This window comes from Colius striatus, chromosome Z, assembly GCF_028858725.1.
Source record: "Colius striatus isolate bColStr4 chromosome Z, bColStr4.1.hap1, whole genome shotgun sequence".
In the NCBI taxonomy this organism is placed as follows: Eukaryota; Metazoa; Chordata; class Aves; order Coliiformes; family Coliidae; genus Colius; species Colius striatus.
The window spans coordinates 47,092,786-47,115,105 of NC_084790.1; the positions used below are offsets into that span (position 1 = coordinate 47,092,786).

The 22,320-nt window shown below is 38.1% G+C and overlaps 1 protein-coding gene across 2 annotated transcripts in view; it reads left to right on the forward strand.

The window, feature by feature from the left end:
- The window catches only part of SREK1 (splicing regulatory glutamic acid and lysine rich protein 1), a 40,182-nt gene that overhangs the window by 6,585 nt on the left and 11,277 nt on the right, over positions 1-22,320 (forward strand). Inside the window, exons 1-8 of one of the 2 annotated variants that reach the window (XM_062019491.1) lie at positions 1,226-1,306; positions 8,500-8,623; positions 8,915-9,030; positions 10,838-11,002; positions 11,990-12,168; positions 14,723-14,853; positions 16,323-16,437; positions 19,305-19,424. In XM_062019491.1, the coding sequence (XP_061875475.1) occupies positions 8,968-9,030; positions 10,838-11,002; positions 11,990-12,168; positions 14,723-14,853; positions 16,323-16,437; positions 19,305-19,424 (773 nt within the window). In that variant the 5' untranslated portion in view covers positions 1,226-1,306; positions 8,500-8,623; positions 8,915-8,967. Of the gene's footprint in view, positions 1-1,172; positions 1,307-8,499; positions 8,624-8,914; positions 9,031-10,837; positions 11,003-11,989; positions 12,169-14,722; positions 14,854-16,322; positions 16,438-19,304; positions 19,425-22,320 lie in introns of those variants that run through there. The other variant, XM_062019490.1, reaches the window with a different exon arrangement.

Sequence of the window (22,320 nt, forward strand, 5' to 3'; positions counted from 1 at the left end):
TACCTCAGACTAAATTCTTGGTTCATTTATGCAATTAATAGGAAAAAAATCATATGCCTTAAAATTTCTGAGCTTGTATTTAAATACTAAAGTGTAATTAATTGCATGCAAAAACTTTAGGAGTACTTGTTTGCAGTCTGAGAGACTACAAGATGGGTTGGGCTAACCTTGAACTGCTTTTGGTGCTTGCAGAAAGTGGACAAGCATTTCTGCTTCAGCTCAAGGAGGGTCACAGTGAAGCGGTTTTTGCTGGTATTTTCTATGAATCACTGCTTCAATAGAAGACAGGTGGTCTTTTCAAATAGAAATTGCTGATGTTTAAGCAATATTCTACTCCTTTGTTTGAAGAGTTCACCTGTATATAAAGGAATAAACTGCTTTTTTAAAAGTTACAAACCTTGACTCGGAGGTATATTTTCTCAACCAAGCTTCTTTGATTTTGATAAAGATTATAATGTTCACCTTTTAAGCTTTCTGACATCTTTGTTGGTATACTTTAAAGGGGAAATGAAATGACATATTCTTCCTTCTTCGAGCCAGATAGTAAATTTTTCATGCCTGCTCCATCGTTATCCCATACATGCTGTGCCGAAATAAGGCAGATGATAAAAAGGACTTCTTTTTGCATTAGTGAACTAAGGCCTAACGTTTTAAAGAACTCTCATGAACTACTTTTACCTTAATAAGAACTAACAAAACTGATTTCATGAAGTCCTAAGAAAAAGTTATCAGTTCTTGGGGGCTGCTCTCGGAGGAATATATGGAAAAATGACTGGGCTTGTTTCGTGACTTTTCTAAAAAAAGGATTATTTAGAGGAAAAAAGATAAACTATAAACTTTTTACTTGATAACTGTGTCAAGCAAATATGCTGCTTACAATAGTAATTTGTAATATACTGGTCAATATTGTTTAGCAAGAACGATAAAATTAGCCATTTTTGTTTGAGACTTTGACTTCTGTAAGTTTCTGTTAAAAGGGAGGACATGTTATGCTATGTGTTTTTCAGTGACCTAGTAAGTAGGTAAATTGGTAAATTTCTGTACTCTTGCCTTTTGACTATTTTTTACAAGAAGTCTAAAGCATGTTTTTTTTAATTGCAGAGTAGTAGTTAAAAATATATGCATACAATTATTTAATGTGACTGATTGTTTTTTTTCCTTTTATTTTGCAGCAACGCACCTCTTGCTTTTTCCTCCAAAGTATGTTATATTAAGTTTCGTGAGGCATCGAGTGTTGGTGTGGCCCAGCATCTAACTAACACGGTTTTTATTGACAGAGCTTTGATAGTTGTGCCCTGCGCAGAAGGTTGGTATTTTCAAATATTCTTCTGTAATATTGGTCTTTGTCACGTGTGCTAATTGTTTTAGGCTTTCAATGTAAGAAGATGGTGCTCTGTTGTTACTTCATTGCTTTCTGAAAAAAACAAAATTGAGAATTTAATGAAGAAATCCAATTCTATGCATTGAAGTGAAGTTCAGCGTTAGAAAAAAGGTAGTTGAAATAAATTAGGATAATTCTGTTTTCCATAGTTATATATTTTGAGGGAGAAGAAAATAAATTCCCTTCAGTGTAGTTTGTGTTGGTGAGTTTATTCTCACACAGAGCTCTCAGTGAAGTCAATGGAGCACTAAAAAGGTTAGGCAGTTTTCTGGTACCGATAACATTGCAGTTCATGTGACTGGGTTTTGTTTTTTTGGGGATTTTTTTTTTTTTTAATTTTTTTTTAGTCTGAATACCAGTTTTGCTTGTAGACATGTGATACACGCATTTGGCCATTTTAGATTGATCTAATGTAAAATAATTAGCATTTGTGATGGTGATTAGACTATAAATGTTTACTTCCTGGTTTAATTTTTAAAAGTCAGTTTTCTTGTATTGTGGAAAATATTAATCTGTGTGCCATAAAAAGTCTCTCTTATGTATATTGGTGGTACTTTTTTGGTTTAGGTATCTCTAAAAAAAAAAAGGATCTGTGCATAAAATATCCAGCATTAAAATATTTCTTAAACACTTGATAAAATAAAATGCTTGGTGAATACTGCGTTCACAGGTGTTCCTTTGACTAGCTTTGATGTCATACTTTTACAGATATGTTGAATATAAGGTAGTTTTTATAATTAGTGTAATATGCCAGATTTGAATACACTTGTATGAAGCATGGCCCTGTGGTGGACGTATTGCTGGAGTTAGGCAGAGCCCCATTGACTTCATTGGGATCATTGTGGAGTTGAGCATCAGTCCATTTGGTTCTGGACTTTGTTTTGCTTCTTTGGAGTAGAAACATTCCAGCTGATGGAGTCAACCTAACTTCACTTTGAATGTGATGGCTACTTTGCTGTGAATAGCAATATTTAGAATGATTGAGCCATAAACTGCAGCAAGTCCAGTCTTATTAACATAGCTCTTCTAAATGCGAGAGTCAGGTTTTTGTTCAAAAAATGCTGTTGACTTCTTGGAGATTGACAGTGGTCTCACAGTACCATTTGTGGGGATGTTTACCACATCGTGATCTGGATAATATGAGATTAATGCTGCTGTAATAATGGTATGGATGTTCCTAACAAACTCCTGACTAGTCTCCTGAATCCCATAGGCTCATGAATACTTTCTCTAAAGGCTACATTGACCTACAATATATAGCCCGTTCTTGAAGTCTTATTAATAGAGGCATATGGCACATGAATTTGTTCTTTGTGAAGCTTAAATTTTTACTTGCTTTTATGCCTTATTTGGGGGCTTTTTGGTTTTAATTTTTGAGCTTATTCTTAAACCACAAAAAGTGTATTGCTGTACCTACGTGAAGCTCTGTAGAGGCTAAGAAGACCAGAGTCCACGTTATCAAATGTTGCCCCTAATAACTGACGATAGGATTCAGGATCTTAGTTTTATGTTTCTTCTAAAAAAAAGGTCTTAACTCTGGTTCAGTACTGCCAGATAGGAAGATTGCTGCCTAATGTATGAACACTTCTTGGTGTTTTTCATGTGATGAGATCACTACTTGACATAATATAGCAACAGGCAGGTAAAGTGGTGTTTTCCTGTGTCTCTTGGTGGTTGACAGTGAATGAAAGGAGAATAAAACCAAGGTTCTGACAAATCTTGTTCCAATCTGAACAAGAATAAGCTGACTTGTTAGCCATTTCTGAGAAAATATGTGGAAAAAAAAAAGTCGCTGTTTCAAAATCACTCTGAACCCCACAGAGATTTATACACAATTAGGTCAACAAGTGACTGGGGGGGGGTGATGCCAATTTTAGGTTTTTTACCATCAGATTGCTGTTTCCACGTAACTTTCTAACAAAATCACTAATTTTAATTTAGAAAAATGTGAATTTGTATAGATGTAACTTTTCTGAGGAATTTATTGTGTGAAATAAGCATGGCCTTGGGAACCACAGTGCAAGATTTTTTATCCTCTATCGTATAATGCATTGTTGATGAAGTCAGTGGAGTGTATTGCGGGCATTAGAAGTAGTGATGGCAATAGTCTGTCAAGAGGTAAAATTATATCCTTGGCCAATGATGCCAGTAATAAGAAATTTCATGCGCCGAATCAAACATAGAAGAAGAGTAAAGTGGAACTCTGAAAACTCAGTTTTAAAAACCAGAATAAAGACTGATATTTGAAGTGTATTTAAACAACGGTAAGTCAAGGGATATGAGGAGGGTAACAGTACACAATGAAAACAATGTTCATTTTGTGACATTTAATAAAAAAATTAACAAAAATATTATGGTAAATGAGGTAACATTATTAAGCTGTCAAAATATGACTTTTGTGTGTGTGTATCACTGGGTTTTTCTTCAAACATTTATATATTGAGAACACAAAGGTTGAAAGAAAGACAAAGATACCACCCTAATCATTCTAAATTAAATGTCCACATTATCTGGTAGATGGATTTTGACTATTAATTTGGTTTTGTATGTTTTCTCTGTGTGATATCTGTGCATTATTAGATGACTAGACTGGCCAAGGCAGACCTGTTACACTTGCCTGAGTTAGGCATTGTTTGCCATGCCACTAAACCTGCCGCCAAGTGAAACCTTCATGGGGGAAATGAGATCGAAGTCTGGCCTGCTGAAGATGGACGCCCTGTCTCTGTTTTTATTTTATTTTGCTTTCTTTCCTTTGTTTCTTTTCTTTTTATTTTATTTTGTCCCTTTTTTTGTTTTGTTCTGTTAAATCTCTTTCCCTTGTACTTGTGAACTGGTACTTCAGTTCTGTAAAAATGGTGTTTTGTAAAGGGTTCACAGTGTTTCATTTTGAAGTTGACCTGAAGCTGCTTATGAATGGTGGATGGTATACATAGAATTTAGAATATTATTAATTTTCATACTCTGAATTTCAGATAAATTTGATTTGGAATATGTTTAAGCATCTAAATTCAACAGATGAGCACGTTGTGTCAGAAGACAGCAATAGCAAAAAAGACTGATATCAGTTTAAGATGCATTCTTTTGTATGTTACGATTTGTGAATTTATCTTGGAAAGGGACAGTTGAATTTTTTTCTGGAGAAATTTAACTTTACAAAGTCAAGTCAAGATGTTTCTCTGCTGTTTTTCCTCAGCAGAGTATTTTTGTTTTAGTTTGCATGGTCTGTTCAAAAGAAGGTTTGCTATTTATGTCTAATAGGAAACAGTTTATAATTATTATTTCTGAAATTGAACTTTCATGAATATTGAATATCATGAAATACTTGTTTGCTTCTGATGAAACCTTGCTCCACTGAGGTCAGTGGCAGAAAGATTTCATCCTTTTTTTTTTTTTTTGATTTTGTAGCTTTCAGAAAAAAAACCTGTTTACCACTCATAAGTACAAATACAGCTTGAAGTTTTGGTTGGAATGTGTTATGTGAGGCATATTGTCTTTTAACACTGTTATTTGTGGGAAGATTGAATCAGTTCTGTGTGTATGTGTGTATGCATATCGCATTTCCACTGGTGATTATTTCAAAAAGATTGTGGTGTTGGTTTTTTTAAAAAAAAAAAAAAAAAGACAATAAATATCTTCTTGGTCATCTCACAATCTCAGAAACCCTAGCAATTCATGCTGGAGTGATTGGGAACGTTCTTATCCCTAAATGATGATCTTACTACTTGTGAAGCGGAGGACCTGAAGCAGAAGTGGTGAACCAGGTGGTGTGTCTAGTCTTCAGGCATTGCACTTCCCAGCAGCTGCACTGCAGTCAGTTTCACTCTGGTATATGCAGAGGCTGTGTGCCGCGGCTGGGAAGAACTCAGCTTTGTGTTCTCTGTCAGATTTAGCTGTGGCAATTGAGGTAATTGCCAGTAGGTGTAATCTCTTTAATCACTGCTGCTAAATCCAATAAGAATCATGAATTGGATCACATGGAAATTATTGTATTGTAAGTGTACTTCTTCCATTGATTAAAAGTAGCAGGAAAATAACCATTCCTTTATGTTTAGAGTAGATGTGAACTGTAAGTATTTTAAAATAAACAAACTTACTTATTGCAGAAATAGTTTTGGCAAGCAGGATTAACCACATAGTTTCATTACTAACAGTAGAAAGTTAATTTCTTTGAGCACTGGGAGAAGGATTAAAATACTGTGATTAGTACTCGCTTAATGCAGATACTTCAGCATTCAGCAAAATGGATTCTGGTATGGACTAGGTTGACTAGGACTCAATCACTTTGATGATACAAAAAAATAACAGTCATACTTAAGACAACAAGCATTAGGTATCTAGGCAATGTAGAGCTAATGTGCTTCAGCTTCCAAATTTTTTTTGCCAAGTGAAGAATCAATAAAATTATCATAGAGTCTATAATTTACTAAACAGGAGAGCTTCTGAGAAATTGTTCTAAGGTTGTGGCATAGATGTGGCATATTTATCTTGTCTGTTTCCCTCATTAGAAAACAAATATATTTACCTCATTTATGTTCAGCTTTTAAATATCACGAGTTTAAAAAAGGAAACCGTTATTCCTCAAATGTCCTAATTGTTTGTCATAACCCACATGTTTTGCTGTGTCTTTGTGGGTTTGTATTCCTTTTATAAATAAATGAATGGAGAAAAATCTCCAAAACCTAATGCCTGTATCCTGTGAGGTTATTTGGCCTTGCATATTAATTTATTTTTCAAAACTGTCTAAATAACAGATATTGCAAAGATTCTTTTAAATATCGTGCCCTCCCCCCCCCCCCCCCGTTTGTTTTCTATAGCATTGTTTAAAAGTTTGACCTGGTCTTAAAAACTGGAGAAGGTTCTTCTGAAAAGACAGTGTCTTTGAATGTACAGTCAAATTTTCAGGGCTCTGACTGTAGAGACAGACTCTCTTCTCATTCTTGAATAAAATAAATGAATCTTTGTTTGTGGAATGAAACTGACCAACTAGATTTTGTATTTAACATAAAACATTACATTATTGAAGGAGGAAACCATTCTGGAAGTAATGTTGATAACTTTACAGTTTAGATTGTGTGTATTCATTCTTTGAACTGCAACAACAGTGCACGTAACCCCAAGTGTTCAGTGTATTACTTGAGTGACATTTGCATATATGAGTAATTCCAATTATTTCAGTAAGATGACCCATATACTGAAAGTTTAGGCTTGTGTTTAAGTACCTTTCTGAGCTTTAGTCATTATCTGTTTAGTTACGTGCCTAACTCAGTCCTGATTTAAAAGGACTAAATGCCTAAGTATCTCTTAAGTTTATCTGGTTACGTGTGTATTGAATTGGTGGTATGTAAGCACATACTTAAATTAGGCATATACTTACGTACGTTACTGATCAAGGATCTAAATTAGAATGCAGGCAATCCACATGAGGACCCATTTCTGCCGTTGGATTTGTGAGCCATGCCTGTTGATCCTGTAGAAACCTGCATCAGATCCAGTTAATTGCAAGATGCTCACTCTTCAGGATAAAGCCTGATTCCTTAGTCGTTTGAAAACACTTAACTATTTCAATTTTCATAAGAACTAGTACATAATTCTATGCCTAATTTGCATGCACAGCTGCTGGAAACTGTATATTTGAAAGCCTGTTAATTAGCTACATACTAGGCAGGATGTGCAGCAAAGTACCTGATACTCATGAGCAGTCAGGCAAATCAGGTCCACCTATCACTGCATGACTGACTTCAAAGTAAGATCTGTAAAGAGTGCTGAGCATTGTAATAATAATTCAGATTCATGCATGTTTTTTAAAAAGCCCTGGAAGTCATTGTTGCACAGTTAATTCTTAAGTGCTAATAATTTTCCTATTTCTTTCCTTTAGATAGCAAAATCAAGTGGTTTGTTACATATTAAGGAGCAAGGCATCTCAAAATTTAACATAAATAAAGTAAATGTAAATAGGAAGCATGAGAGAAAAATGGGTACTGTTACTTTATCTATTCTATTCCACTCATGCTACATAATTATAAATTAAGTTTCATTTAGATTTGTTTTGTCCTTTGATCATACTCAACTTACTGCAGATCTGTTGAACAGGTTTGCAACACTTTTTCTTCTTTTTATTTTTTTAGAGTAGTTCTTTTGTGGGGTCTGTTGGAACTCACATAGCTAAAACTACATGGTGTTTTGAAACTTAAATTTTGGTTTTTAATAAGTGTTTACATATTCATTTTTAAATTCTGAAGTTAGGGGGTTTATAGTTACAAAGTTTGAATGAAAGCAGTAAAAGCCACTGGCCCAGTATTTGTGTATACCTCAACAGTTAAAATGATTTTAAATACAAGCATTTACTTTAATAAAGTGCATAGAGAAACACCAAGGAGCTCAGTTAGATAACAGATAGACATTTACACCAGTATTTTTTAATAGGTCATAGGTACATAATATAATTTATTTCTGCAGTTTTTCAGTTTAACATATGTACCAGTTTAAATCCCTTTGCATTTCATATTTGATCTGTACATTTCTTTGTAGTCATAGTTGTTTAACTATGAAATTTTTTGATTTTTGAAGATTTTTCTGGGTTCATTTAGCAGTCTAATTGTGACTTGTAGAATGAAACCTGTGATTAGTTCAGGTTAGAGATTACCTATACTTTCAGCATGACAGCAGGAATATAATTTGGTTGAATTTGTAGGAAATACATATTTTGGGAAAATAGAACTTGCTTAGCTGCTCAGTTGCTATTATTTTCTTCAATCTTGGTAAATGTAAAGTAATTTTTTAAAGTTTCAGGTAAACTAAGGTGACCTAGAATGTGAGACAGTACAAATCTAATTTTTTTCTGTCTTTTCCTCTTCCACCTCCAGATTCACTTGTAGTGTGTATTGTGTGGAGTCACTGTAGTTCAGTAGTTTTTATTTAATTTTTATTTATTTTTACATCCAAAGTAGGTAGCACCAAAGGAATAAAAAAAGCACAAATTTCATTTAGCACATACTTTGTTTTTTTTCTTTTTTCTTTGTTTTTTTTTTCTTTTACTGATTTGGTTATTTGCCATTTCTGGGGATTAAACTTTAAAAAATGTTCTTCTTTTCTGTATCTGATGTTCTGTGTGCTATTAGTGATGCAGCCAACACGAACGGTTGTCATGTGTAAAACAACTTTCGATCACCGTGAAAACACCGCCCTGGGAAAGCGTCCATGCTTGATATCGTTTGGTTCATGAACATTAAGTTTCCAGTACAGGTGACCCATAGCTCAAAGTGTTAAATAATTGTATACATTATTCAGTTTTTAAAATAATAATCCATTAATAAGATTGCTAGTCTTTGAAGTTTTGCTCACTTTTTGTTTTTCCTAGTAGAGCAGGGTAAAAGGAAAAACTTAAGTTCTTATTTGTTTCTTTTTAAGGATCTGGTAGATAGATTCATTGTTGTTTATTATGTTTTTAAATTCAAGGGTAATTGTAATATCATAGAAAGAGTAACATCTGTATAGTGTTCCAACTCTGTGTAACTCTTTAATTTGCTTCTTCAGGTAAAATCCCAGATGAAGCCAAAGCCCTTTCTCTGTTGGCGCCTGCTCCTACCATGACAAGCTTGATGCCTGGTGCAGGGTTGCTTCCTATACCTACACCAACTCCATTGACTACAGTAAGTAAAATTCAATCACCGTCTTGTTTTCTGGTTTCCTCTGCACTTGGTAGCTTTCTCTGTGGTTGGAGAAAAAGATCAATCTGATCCACGGATATTGTCCTCTTGTGTGCTAGATCAGTGGAGGTTTAACTGTGTTGCCTCTTTTTGAGGGTATACAAGATGTCCATGCACTGCCTTTTCTCTATTTTTCTTTCAGATTATTTTTTCTCAAAAATAGTGTCTAAATACTAACTGTTTTAATTATTGTCATTTCCTAGACCCATTAATTTAGGAGGTGGCTATAACTGCCACCTCCTAAAAATCAATCAAAATATAGTTACATTGACGTAGTTCTTTGGAACACTAAAATGTTGCATTAGAGTGCTTTTACAAAATATCTCTATGACAGAGCTTTTGACCATTTTACTAACACAACATAGGAGCTAGTTGCTGCTGCTACTGCTGCTCAGTGCTTTGGCCTCGGCCAGCCTTTCTTGACACCTACTGACTGCTGTTCAGGGCAAAATTCAAGTTAAAATTAAGTACTTTTCTCTTTTGTTACATTAAAAAAAATTACTGGTGGCTTGTTGTGAGTTTCTCACACTTGTTAGAAAATTTGTTGGCTGGAAAAGCAGTTGCTTTTTTGGTGGAGACAATATTCAAACAAGGAGCTCAGCAGACTAATTTAGTAGTGTTTCTTTTTAAAGTGACTTTTAAAAGTAATGTTCCCCAGGAGATACTGTAAGATTTAGGCCCATCCAGGGACAAAAGACCACGATTAGACTGAAGTACCAAAGACCTGAGAATTGCCAAAGGGCACGGAGGGCTTAATTGCTACTTATGGTCTAGGACAAAACAGACCAGGCTACTCGGCTTGGGGAAGAAAACAGAAAATAATTTAATGCAACATCAGCTAAAGCATAACCTTAAAACCCCAAAATATAACCAACACAAAACAACACAGAGTGGTACAACAATGAAGAGCACAACCAGCCCTTTAAGACCACCGTCTCCCCACTCAGAGTCCTGATCCCATTGTCTTTATCTTCTCTCCCACTGAACATCTTGGGGGGGCGGGGACGGACGACTGCACAGGCTGCTCCGATGTGCGTTCATCCCAAGGTTGCAGCTCTTCTTCGCATCTTGTGTGTGCCATGGCCACTTCCTCACGCAATCTCTCACCTGGAGCTGTTCATGGCTCTCCGTCCTGACATTGCCCTCCATGGGTTGCAGAGGTACATCTGCATTCTCACCACAGGTTGCAGAGGAGTCTCTGGTCTGATGCTCCTCCTTTCTTCCTCTTTCTCTGATCATGGGGTCCACGTGGTCATCTCCATCTTGTACCACCTCCTCCCAAGCACTTCAGAATCACGTCCTTAAATAGTGATGGCAGAGGTGCCAGATTGGCCCAGCCATGCTGGAGGTGAGTCTGAACCCAAGAGCCAGGGGAAAGTCTGAGAACTCTTTAGCGGATCATCACTGTAGCCCCTTCCTCCTGTTACCAAGCAAAAGTGGCTCCTCACAAAACCTTGACTGTAAGCCTTAGAAATTCAAACCTGTGTGTTTTCTGATTGATACACCACATCCCTGGCCAGACCTCTTTGGTGTTAACCCAAAGCCCACAGAAAATCTTAGCTATAGAAGGTTATTTATGGACCAATTTTTGCTCTTTAAAAAACATGCTCACCTGGAATGGTGAAGCTTAAAGTATTGCCTTCATTACATTTATTTTTACAGAAGTGCACAGGACAGGCAAGTATTAACAAGTGAAGTATCTCCCACCAGTGCTTGGTTGCAAGGCATATTCTGGTTTTATGTTTTCCAGCTTGGTGTTTCACTTGGCACTTTGGGGGCTATACCAGCAGCAGCATTGGACCCTAACATTACAGCACTGGGAGAAATACCACAACCGCCAATTATGGGGAATGTGGATCCATCCAAAATTGATGAAATCAGGAGAACGGTCTATGTTGGAAACTTGAATTCCCAGGTAGCTTTTATTTTTTTCGTAATGGAAACACTAATGGAAAGTGTAGAATTGTAATTCCTGAATTCTAAAGTTACATATCAGTTGATTACAAAAGGAATTTTTTTAAAAAATAAGTTGTCTTTTTGGTTAATAGTGGTATTTTGACTTCTGGTTGCTTCTGTGCCAATCAGATCAGACCAGACTAGACTGTGAAATTCATTCTGGCAGGATATCAGAGAAATTACACTGTAGTGATATTTGAGAAACACAAATAAAATTGTGTGTGTTTGTCAAATGTCTGTCGGGTTTGTATTAGCTGAGCAGCGCCTCAGAAGTCTTGAGATCACAGCAGCTGTCTGCCACAGCACTGTAATTGCTTAAGTACAGTGAGATGGAAGGGTGTTTCCTAGTGTTAGTTGCAGAATTAGCTTAAATACTTTTGAGCTTCTGTAACATGAAAATCAGGTCAGTCAGAAACTTGGTTTTTCAGCAGTGGATTGAATTAGTTGAAAAACAATTGGCTTTTGACGGCAATGCAAATATTTTATTTTGGGGTATTTTGAGTGCCAAAGTAGCTACTAGAGTGTAAAACTACTATTGATCCTGACAAAATAAGGGAAGCTGAAAGCTAGTAGAAAAACTAAGCTAAGTCTTGCAGTATTTTTTTATTTTTTTATTTTTTTTTAAATTATCAAAATTCACAGTCAATAGCTTGCACCCAGGGAAAGCCTCATCAGTTGCTTCAAATTAATTGCCTGAAAACTCAAAAACCCTGGGCTTTTTAACCTAGATGTAGGACTTCAGGGCTTTTAAAATGGAAAATGTTCTTTAGAGTATTAGAAGAAAAAGTACTCATCTTTCGTGAATTTAACATTACCAAAGTCGTGTCACCTGTGCAATAATGGTAAGATAGCTGTCCAAAATCTAGAGCTCTTAGATTACTTGATATGTTGGATAAGTGGTTTTCATTAAGTATTTCACTTCAGCTGAATGTTCAACTCTTTCTAGACAACAACAGCAGATCAGCTGCTTGAATTCTTTAAGCAAGTTGGAGAAGTCAAATTTGTGCGGATGGCAGGTGATGAGACTCAGCCAACACGATTTGCTTTTGTGGAATTTGCAGACCAAAATTCTGTACCTCGAGCTCTTGCCTTTAATGGAGTTATGTTTGGAGACAGGCCACTGAAGTAAGAAATTATTTGAATGAGATATTTCTGTGTATCATTATACATTTACAAGACTGATGTGCATGAGACTGATGGCACGATTTTTTTTTTTTTTTAAATATTACCAAACTGGAACATAACTGGATATAACTTTCTGTGAGATATAACTTTCTGTGAGAAGAATATGGGTGGCATTGAGTAAAATATAGTTATATTTAATCTTGAGGTAGCAGAAAGTATAATATTGAAAGAATCTGTAGTCCTTTATACTGATTGAACATTGTGTCTGTAATTAATATGTAATTATGTATGTTATGTTTAAGTAATTAGTAGGCTTTAATGTAGAGATTTGATCTGAAATAGACAACTAGATTCCCAGACTTCTACTAGAAAATATTTTAACACCCTGTTCTGCTTTCAGGTGAGACAGTTATTTTTTTCCTAGTAACTAGTACAGGGCTGTGTGTTGGCTCTAGTGTAAGCATAATGTTTTGGTTTTTGCTAAGCAGCACTAAACCTAAGTCAAGACGTTTTTAATTTTCCATACTCGGTCAGTGAGGAGGTGCACAAGAAGCTGGGAGGGAGCATGGCCAGGACAGCTGACCCAGATCAGCCAAAGTTCTATTCTGTACTATAGGACATCATGCCTAGTACATAGACTTGGGGGAGTTGGCGGGGAGGGGTGGGTTGCTGCTTGGGCATTGGTCAGCAAGTGTTGAGCAATGGCATTGGGCATTACTTGTCTCTTTCCTTGGATTTTATTTCTCCTTTTGTTATGTACCTTTTCATTATAATTATTATTTACCATTAATATATTTAAAAAATCAGTTATTCAACTGTTCTTATCTCAACCCACATTGTCGTGGTTTGGCCCAGTTAGCACAGCAGTGCCACGACAGTCTCTCACTCGATGCCCCCATTCACTCCCACCGTCATTAGGATGGTGGAGGCCCCAGCGAAATGGGAGTAAAAAGATAAGCAAGGTTGTTGTGGATTAAGACAAGGGCAGGGAGGGCTCGCTGCCAATTATGGTTCTGGGCAAAACAGACTCCAGTACTCGACTTAGAGGAAAGTAGGAAAGTTTATTCTACAAGAAACAGAACAGAATAAAAGCAAAAAGGGAGTAGGATGATGAGAAAATGACAACCAGCACTTTAAGATCTCCCTCCCCCATCCCTCCTTTCTTCCCAGGCCCAGCTCACTGCTCCTGATATCTCCATCTTCTGCCCCCCCACCCCAACGGCTCAGGGGGGCAGGGAGTGGGGAATGTGGTCAGTCTCTCACAGATGGGCTCTGCTGCTTCTGTCTTCTCAGATGAGGACGACTCCTGGCATTCTTCCCCTGCTCCAACATGGGGTTCCTCCCCTGGGACGCAGTCCATAACTCCTCTGGTGTGGGTTGTTCCCAACAGCTGCGGCTTCTGCCGATACAGGGTCCCTCACACGGGACACAGTCCTTGGTGAATATCTCTGGCGTGGATTCTTCACTGCGGTTGCACTTTCTGCAGTTGCAGGGTCCCTCTCTCGGGACAAGGCCTCTTCTGGGCATAAGTTTAATGAGCTGTTTTGTCATGAGTTCCTCCCCACAGTTACACCTGTAGATATTGGGTCCCTTCCTCGGGACACGGCCTGCTCTGGCCATAGTGTTACAGGGTCCCTCCTTTGGGATACAGCTTCTTCCGGCCATAGTTTTAAAGAAGAAAATCACTGACCCTGGCTCGGGGTCTGCAGTGAAGTGGTTGGGTCCCCCACATGGGACACGGCCTCCTCTGGCCATAGTCACTGTCCCTGGCTCGGGACCTTTAATGAAGTGGATCACTGCCTCTGGTCTGGGGCCAGCTTTAGCAAAATGAGTCTCTGCCCGTGGTATGCGGTCATTATCAAAATGAGTCTCTACCACTGATGGCGGGGTCTTTAAAGAAATGAAACTAAATCTCAGCTTCACCAGTTCTCTCCATAGAATGCAGGGGAGTCTCTGCTCCAGCACACCTCCTCCTCTCTTTCATCACTGACCTTGGAGTCCACGTGGTTGTTTCTCTCACCGTTCCTATTCCTTGCACCACTACCAGCCAGGGAAAAAGAAGGGTCAGAGAAAAAGTAAGAAGATGGAGGAAGAAACCTCCCCTTCCAGCTTCTTAAAAAGTGATCATGGAGGTGTCTAATTGGCTCAGCCCCAGAAGTGGGTCTGGCTCAGAGCTGGGGAGAGTTGTGAGCAACTTCTTAGAGGACCCATCTTTACAGCCCCTTCCCCCTTACCGGAAAAGACTGTCATGTCAAACCACGACACACATATTTAACTGTTTTTTTCCTAGTTCTCCTCACATTGTGCTGCAGTGACAGGGGCAATGAACAAGGGGCTGTGTGCTTCTTAGTTGCTAGCTGGGGTTAAACCACAACACAAATATTGTGCTGCATTTATTTAAAAGTCGCAAGATTTGAAAGCAATAAAAAACATTTTTGATACTTTCAAGTTTTCAGTCATACGTGGAAATTGAGATGTTTTCATTTCTTAGTTGTTTTCCATTTTCTCTTTTCAAATGTTTGGGAGTTAAAAGTTTTATTTTTCTTCAATTTAGAATAAATCACTCCAATAATGCAATAGTGAAGCCTCCTGAAATGACACCACAAGCTGCTGCCAAGGAACTGGAAGAGGTGATGAAGAGAGTAAGGGAAGCCCAGTCTTTCATTTCTGCTGCTATTGAGCCAGGTAGGTATATTGTGTTTATTCCATAACAGACACATTCTTTGTGTACCTTTGCACAAGCTTTTAAGAGCATTTTTCAAACATGGGAAAAGAGTACTTGAACAATACATGTTGACGGAAAAAAAAGAAGATAACAAATTGTGTTCATGCAAGAAGCAATGAAATGAAGCTATGACTGTTTCATCATGTCTTACTTTCAGATATGTGCTCACTGAATGCTTTAAAAAATACAAAGCTAATACTAAATTAATACTTCATGTTAGTGCTTCTTAAGTTCAAAGTACTCAGAAACTTATAAATTAAAACAGTTTATATTTTGGCTTCTTCTCTACCACCCATTTATGCTGTAGTTTCATGATGAGAGGGAACTGGCATGGTTCTGAAAGCAGTAATAAACTGCAGTGGGCTAATTTCATCCTTGTTTTATGCTTTTTTTCATGCTGACTCAAGACTGTGGATGTCCTTTTAGCAAATGGGATGTGAGAATGAGACTGTGATAAAACTTAAGAAATTGTAAAGGACTTTTTTATCATCCAGATTCATTCCCTCTTCCTTGTTAACAATGAGATAGCAGGTCAAGGAAGAAAGTGCTGATGGACTGATTAGACAGACATTTCACCGCTGATTTATGCTGCTTTTAACCAAGTACAAACTGACAGCATAGAGAAGTTCTCAGTTTGTTACACTTGCAGTTGAGATCCTGATCTTTTCATGATCATAATTTTGTAATTCTTACTAACAAACACAGATATTACCTTATGTAGGTTAGATAGTGCAGGGTCTTGAAGGGTTCTTTTGGGGTGTGGGTATTTTCACGTTGTTTTTTAGGGCTGGAAGAAAACTAGCTGTAACATGTCCTCAACATTAAGCAGCAAAGAAACGGTCATCTAGAGTCTGAAACAAAGTCTGGTGAGGTCACTGTTAAGGTCTCTGTTGGCTACCTGGCCTTTGAATCCAACTTTTCAACCTGTTCTCTCCATCCCTCCCTCCTGCAAAACAATGTTTGAGGAATAGAACTTTAGTATTTGTGCAGTGGTTGAACTATCTAGATGTCTAAAAAGTACTAATTATTAATACTTTAAGTTTGTTGTCAAAATTATACCCTCTAAATTTACTGTATCCTTATCAGGTTATTATTTTGGGGGGGGGGGGGGAGAATAAAAGTAATTACAATAGACCAAGAGGAGAACATATTGTGTTCTTGTGCATTGTGGCAGCAACGTAAATCCCATTCTTAATAGAGCTAGCTGTTTATAATTATCTGATTTATGTGTACTGCTGCAGGATGGCTGCACTCAACGAGTATATGCAATGACTTTCTTGGATGTTTCTGAAGGATATTTGCAAAGAAGGAAGATGTGCAAAGAGTAGGCCCCTTGCACTATATGTGGTACATTCCACTTGTGCCAGATTGTTTACTGGGATCTTTAAATGTTCTGAGCTTACACTGCAAAGTGGTTTTTTCCTCTCAGAGTCTGGAAAGAGCAGTGAAAGAAAAGGCGGTCGATCTCGTTCCCATTCTCGTTCAGAATCCAGGTCTAGCTCAAAATCGCGATCTAGACGGAAAAGGTCACACTCAAAACACAGGTGGGTATGGTTTGTATTTTGGATTGAGAGATCATATCGGGGTTGTTTGAGTGGTGGTGATTACTGCCAATTCTTCCTGAGTTGTAAGACAGGTATTGCTGTTGAGAAGATTACTGACTTGGTTTGAGCAGATCAGAGTAACGAGCAACATTATCTCTGAACAGATACTCTTTCCTTCTAAAAGCAAAATGTTACCAGGATTACTTTCAGATAAAATGCACTAGAAGGAACTTTTTGTGCTATGTTGCATAGCAATTTTTGTGGTTTCATGATATGTTTTATGCCAGGTAACATTAATACCATTTTGTGACCTCTGTTTTAAAAAGAGTTAACTATATTTTGTGGATCAAACACATAGTATACTGTTAAAACTCTGAGCAGGTAGGCTGGCTGGTTTTGCTGGTGGAAAGTTACTGCTGGCCTGAACGTCTAAACATCAAGTTAACAGCTGTAGTAGTTTTATTTGTGGTACTGTAAATGCAAAGCTATGTTTTTCTAAAAGTCAGAGAAGAAGGCCTTGGGGCAGTTTTTCATTTTCTGATCTTGTTTGCTTTGCTAAATTTGTTCAGTTCTGAAACAGGCTTTGGAATATGGGAGGAAATAAAATTACTAGATCACCCTTGAAGTATGCTCATTAAGGTTTTTTCCAAGTATGAGATAGCTGTACTTATGTGATACTTTAAAAAGATTCCTGAAATGGTTCAGATTCTTTCAGTGTTAGGAACGTTTTCTAAGCATTTACATCATCAATATAAAAACATTTGGGTGTGTTAAGTATATAAAAAAAAAGAAATTTAGATGTATTTGGTGGCTTACACTTTAAAAATGTGAATGTTGTCAGTTTTGCAGCAATAACTGTGTTGCATCCTTTCATCTATCATCATCTTGTTAACAAGGCAACTAGAACTCATTCAGATACAGATAAGCTGGCCAGAGGAAGTTATTAGTTATACTACCAAACAAATATGAAATGAGGACAGGCTTCAGTTTTGTGGTAGTGAGACACCAGATTACATGTTACCTAAAGACATAAAAATATTAGATATCTTTTTAATGGAAGAAGAATAATTTGTTCACTTCCTTACTGCTTGCTTCTCTGCAGTTTCTCTAGCTCAGGACATAACTGAAAAGCAGTCTTTGTTTTGTGTAACACTGCAGTAATTTTACTACTATTTTGTATTGACACAAACCAAATTCACTTCTAGAAGGTAAACTTGCATCTTTTCACTGTGAAAAACCTGTACTTTAAACAACTGTTCCTGGATAAATTTTGGTTGGTTTCTGTGTTTTTAAATGATTTACTGCTGCTTCTGTCAGTTTTGAGAACATTCTGCAAAAAGACCAGTCTGATCTGTCAAGGCAGCTTTATTCCTAAGAATAAACAATCTTTACTACTTCCTTGTTTTATTATTCTATAAGACATTTAAATTATTTTTATGTCTATGATAGAAAATTTATTCAAATTTTTGTTTTGGTTCAGTTGTAATTAGTTTACCCTGTAGTTAGTTTGTATCAGGACTCAAAGGCCAGTGTGACTATTAAGCAGCTATTCTTTATTGTGGCACTGGGCACGCCAGGGATTCTTCCACCTCGTGTGTGCACCTCTGTCTGCATTTCTCAGAACTTACATACTCTTGCCTTATACATATTCATTTCCTTTCTTGGAATAGGTGGGATTATTACAACGTGTTCCTGCCTTTTGACACATGCACACTACTGTCTGGTAATCTTCCTTCAGGGTCCCTAGGTGAAGGCTCTTGATGCTGAACTTTTCACTTTTTTTCTCCACGCATTCTCCTTGGGTTGTTGCTGTGGTTCTGCTTACATTACCCAGTCCCAACCAGCTTCATACCTGTTACATACTAAATACCCCCTTAACCTCAAGTTAAAACAAACCAAACTTTATATAATGTATGTTCCTCTACTCAGGCAACTGTCGTGTAACTGTTCAGCCTCTCTGTTCATCGGGGTTGAGTAATACACATGGCCTGTTTGTCTCTTAAGTTAAACTTCATGGTCCCTTAACCTGTCAGGCCAATCGTCTAATGATGTGGGTTTTCTTGAAAATTAATGTTCAAATTTAGCTTCCAATTTTTGCTTTCCTAGGGGGTATGATTCTCCTAAAAAAGGAAAATATTTTGGAACAGGGAATACGGTCTTTTTAAAAGTTTTGTTTTCTTCCTCATATCTCTGCAACTATGCTATCTATATTTATCAGAAAACTTATATTGGATGTTTTTGGAGAATAGAAACATTATTTGCATTGTTTATTTGTCATGTGATAAATGCTCAGTACTTTCCTTGAGAATTCTTATGATTGAAATCAGTGCCGACAAATCGATTCAATTGAAAAGGTAGTTGGACTGAATACTGAATCACAGTGTTGTGGGGTTTTTCTTGTTTAGTGTGGCTTTTTTCAAAGTTAATTTAAAATGTGAGGTGGTCAAAGCAAAAAGAGACCAGTTAAAGCCATCTTTCTTCAGACCAAGACTGCAATAAATGATTGAGCTAACAACATGTAACTGTTTTTGCAAACAGATAGAAATTGTCTGTAGTAGATTTTATGCACTGTAGTTTAGTCAGGAAAGCTACCTACTATGATATGAATTTGTATTTTCCAGACTATTCATAGAAGTTATTATGAAACAAGGGTAATACTTAATTGGTGCATTGTTTCAAAGGAGGGCTTGCACATCTAACCAAGCATAAAGGATGCATATCTTCAGAAATGTCTGTAGTCAGTATACCACTGAAGTATATCTCTGTATAATTCTATGTATTGAGTCAAGATTTATGTGTTTTTTCCTCTGATGGTTAGAGTGATTTTTCAGTATTAAACTAACTTTCTTCTGGTATCGTTCATGTAGAAGTAGGTCTGGCAACAGATCGCTCTCAAGACACAAGGACAGGCGCAGATCCAGAAGTCCCCCGAAAAAAAGGTCCAGATCTAGGGAAAGGCAGAAATCTAGAAGTCGCTCTCGTTCTCGGTGAGTTCCATTCCAATTTATGCTGTTCTTAGCACACAGTACAGAGTTCTTGCAAAGAAATCTTAACAAACATTTTGGGTAATGGTGAAGGGTGGAATCTCTAAATCACAGAATGACAGAATGGTAGGGGTTGGAAGGGACCTCTATAGGTCATCTAGTCCCACCACCCTGCCACAGCAGGTCAGCCTAAATGAGGTCACACAGGAATGTGTCCAGGCAGGTTTTTAAAACCTCCAGAGAAGGAGACTCCACAACCTCCCTGGGCAGCGTGTGCCAGGGCTCCATCACCTTTACAGTTTTTCCTTATGTTTAAATGGAACTCTTTGTGATCCAGCTTTTGTCCATTACCCCTTGTCCTGTCACTGGGCACTGCAGAAAAAAGTGTCGCCCCATCCTCCTCACATCCAATATTTAGATAATTGAAAATATTAACGAGATCTCCCTGTAGTCTTCTCTTCTCCAGGCTCAACAGCCCCAGTTCCTACAGCCTTTTCTTCATAAGGAAAATGCTGCAGTCCCCTGATCATATTGGCTCTGCACTGGACTCTCTCCAGCAGTTCCCTGTCCCTCTTGAGCTGAGGAGCCCAGAACTGGACATAGGACTCCAGATGAGGCTTCACCAGAGCAGAAGGGCAGAAGAGCCTCTCTCAGCCTGCTGGCTGCATCACTTTTGATGCATCTCAGAATGCTGTTGGCCTTCTTGGCCACAAAGGCACATTGCTGGCTCATGTTTAGTTTATTATCAGCCAGGACTCCCAGGTCTCTTTCTGCGGAGCTGTTCTCCAGCAGGTCAATCCCCCAATCCCCCCCAGCCTGTACTGGTGCATGGGGTTGTTCCTTCCCAGATGCAGGACTCTGCACTTGTCCTTGTTGAACCTCATGAGGTTCCTCTCTGCCCAACTCTCAAGCCGAGCGAGATCCCGCTGAATGGCAGCACAGCCTTCTGGGGAATCAGCCAGTCCTCCCAGTTTAGTGTCATCAGGGAACTTGCTGAGGGTACGCTCTGTCCCCTCATCCAGATCATTGAAGATGATGTTGACAGAATCTTGTGGAACCCCACAGGCCTCCAACTTGACTCGGCTCCATTGATCACCACTCTCTGGGCTCTGTCATTCAGACAGCTCTCGATTCACCTCACTGTCCACTCATCCAACCCACAATGCTTGTGCTTTCTGATGGGGATGTTATGGGAGATAGTGTCAAAAGCCTTCTTGAAGTCAAGGTTGATGACATCTGCTTCTCTCCCCTCATCTAGCCAGCTGGTTATATTCTCATAGAAGGCTATCATGTTGGTCAAGCAGGATTTCCCCTTGGTAAAGCCATGTTGACTCCCGCTGATAACCATCTTATCCTTCATGTATTTTGAGATAACATTCAGGATGAGTTGTTTGATCACCTTTTCGGGGATGGAGGTGAGACTGACCAGCCTGTAGTTTCCTGGGCCCTCCTTCTTGCCTTTTTTGAAGACTGGAGTGACATTGGCCTTCCTCCAGTCCACAGGCACCTCACCAGTCCTCCACAATCATTCAAAAATGATGGGGAGTGGCTTAGCAATCACATCAGCCAGTTCCTTCAGCACTCGTGTGTGCATCCCATCAGGACCCATGGATTTGTGGGTGTCCAGCTTGGCCAACAGGTCTGTAACCTCATCCTCGTCCACCAAGGGAAAGTCTTCCATTCTCCCGACTATTCTGTCCTCCTGTGACTGAATTTCCTGAGGACTGGCCTTGGCAGTGAAGACTGATGCAAAACTATTCAGCAGTTCCACCTTCTCTGTTACCCTCTTTGTTTATCAGTGGGTTCACATTCTCCCTAATCTTCCTTTTGCTGCTGATGTATTTGAAGAAATGCTTCCTGTTTTCCTTTACTTCCTTTGCCAGGTTTAATTCCAAAGGGGTTTTGGCATTCCGAGTTTTATTCCTGCTTACTCCAGTGGTGTTCCTATATTCTTCCAAAGCACCCAGGCCCTTTTTCCACCTTACATACATTTCTTTCTTCTCCTTGAGTAGTTCCAGTAGTTATTTTTTCATCCATGTAGGCCTCTTGCCTCTAGGCTGCCTTACCCTGTCACTAGGCTTTGTTGATGGGACAGAAGAATAAAAGGTAAACAATGCTAGGTGTACTATTTTGACTGGAGTAGAGGTGATTTTCTTCATAGTAGCTCAGATGGTGCCTATGGGATTTAAACCATCATTCTGAAGTTACCTAAACTTTGATAGTCTAGTCTACGTTTCTATCAATGTTCAAGTTGAATGAAAATACGTAACTTAAACTACCCTACTTTAACCAATAGATTAGGGATTTTCTATATAGCCTGTGCAACCCACAAAAAAGTGGATGATGCCTGTTTGATCTCTTACGTGTTCGGAGAGTTGGGTTCAGGCTGAAATTGATCCCATATTCTGAGAACACATATAAAACATGAACTTTTATTTTTGCCATTGGCTGTCTCATACACTGCTGTGAGCACAAATGTGTGTGACTGTTATATGGCATTTCAGAATGTAATATTTCTCTGTTTTGCCTAGTTTGTTATTTTTACCTCTGATTGTCTTAGTTATTGAACTGTGAAATTCCAATAAGATAATAACATAATTTTCTGAGGGGTAGCATAGTAAATATTCACAAACCAAAAATGCCTATGAAAGTACCTTCATGAATAGAAGTCTTGGTACTTTTCTTTCTGTTTCTTCTCTGTAAATCCCTGATTCATTTAAAGAAAGCTTCATATTTAGGTTCTGCAGTAGCCTCATTTTTGGAAGGAAGAGATGTTATAGAAAAGAGAACTGCAAATCTCTGGACCTCAGTAGAGAGAGGACTAGGCTACAGAGGTAGCTCGGATTTATTGAAGGATCCTTTTGATCGTCTCTTGCTGTCTCTGCTCACTGGAATGGGC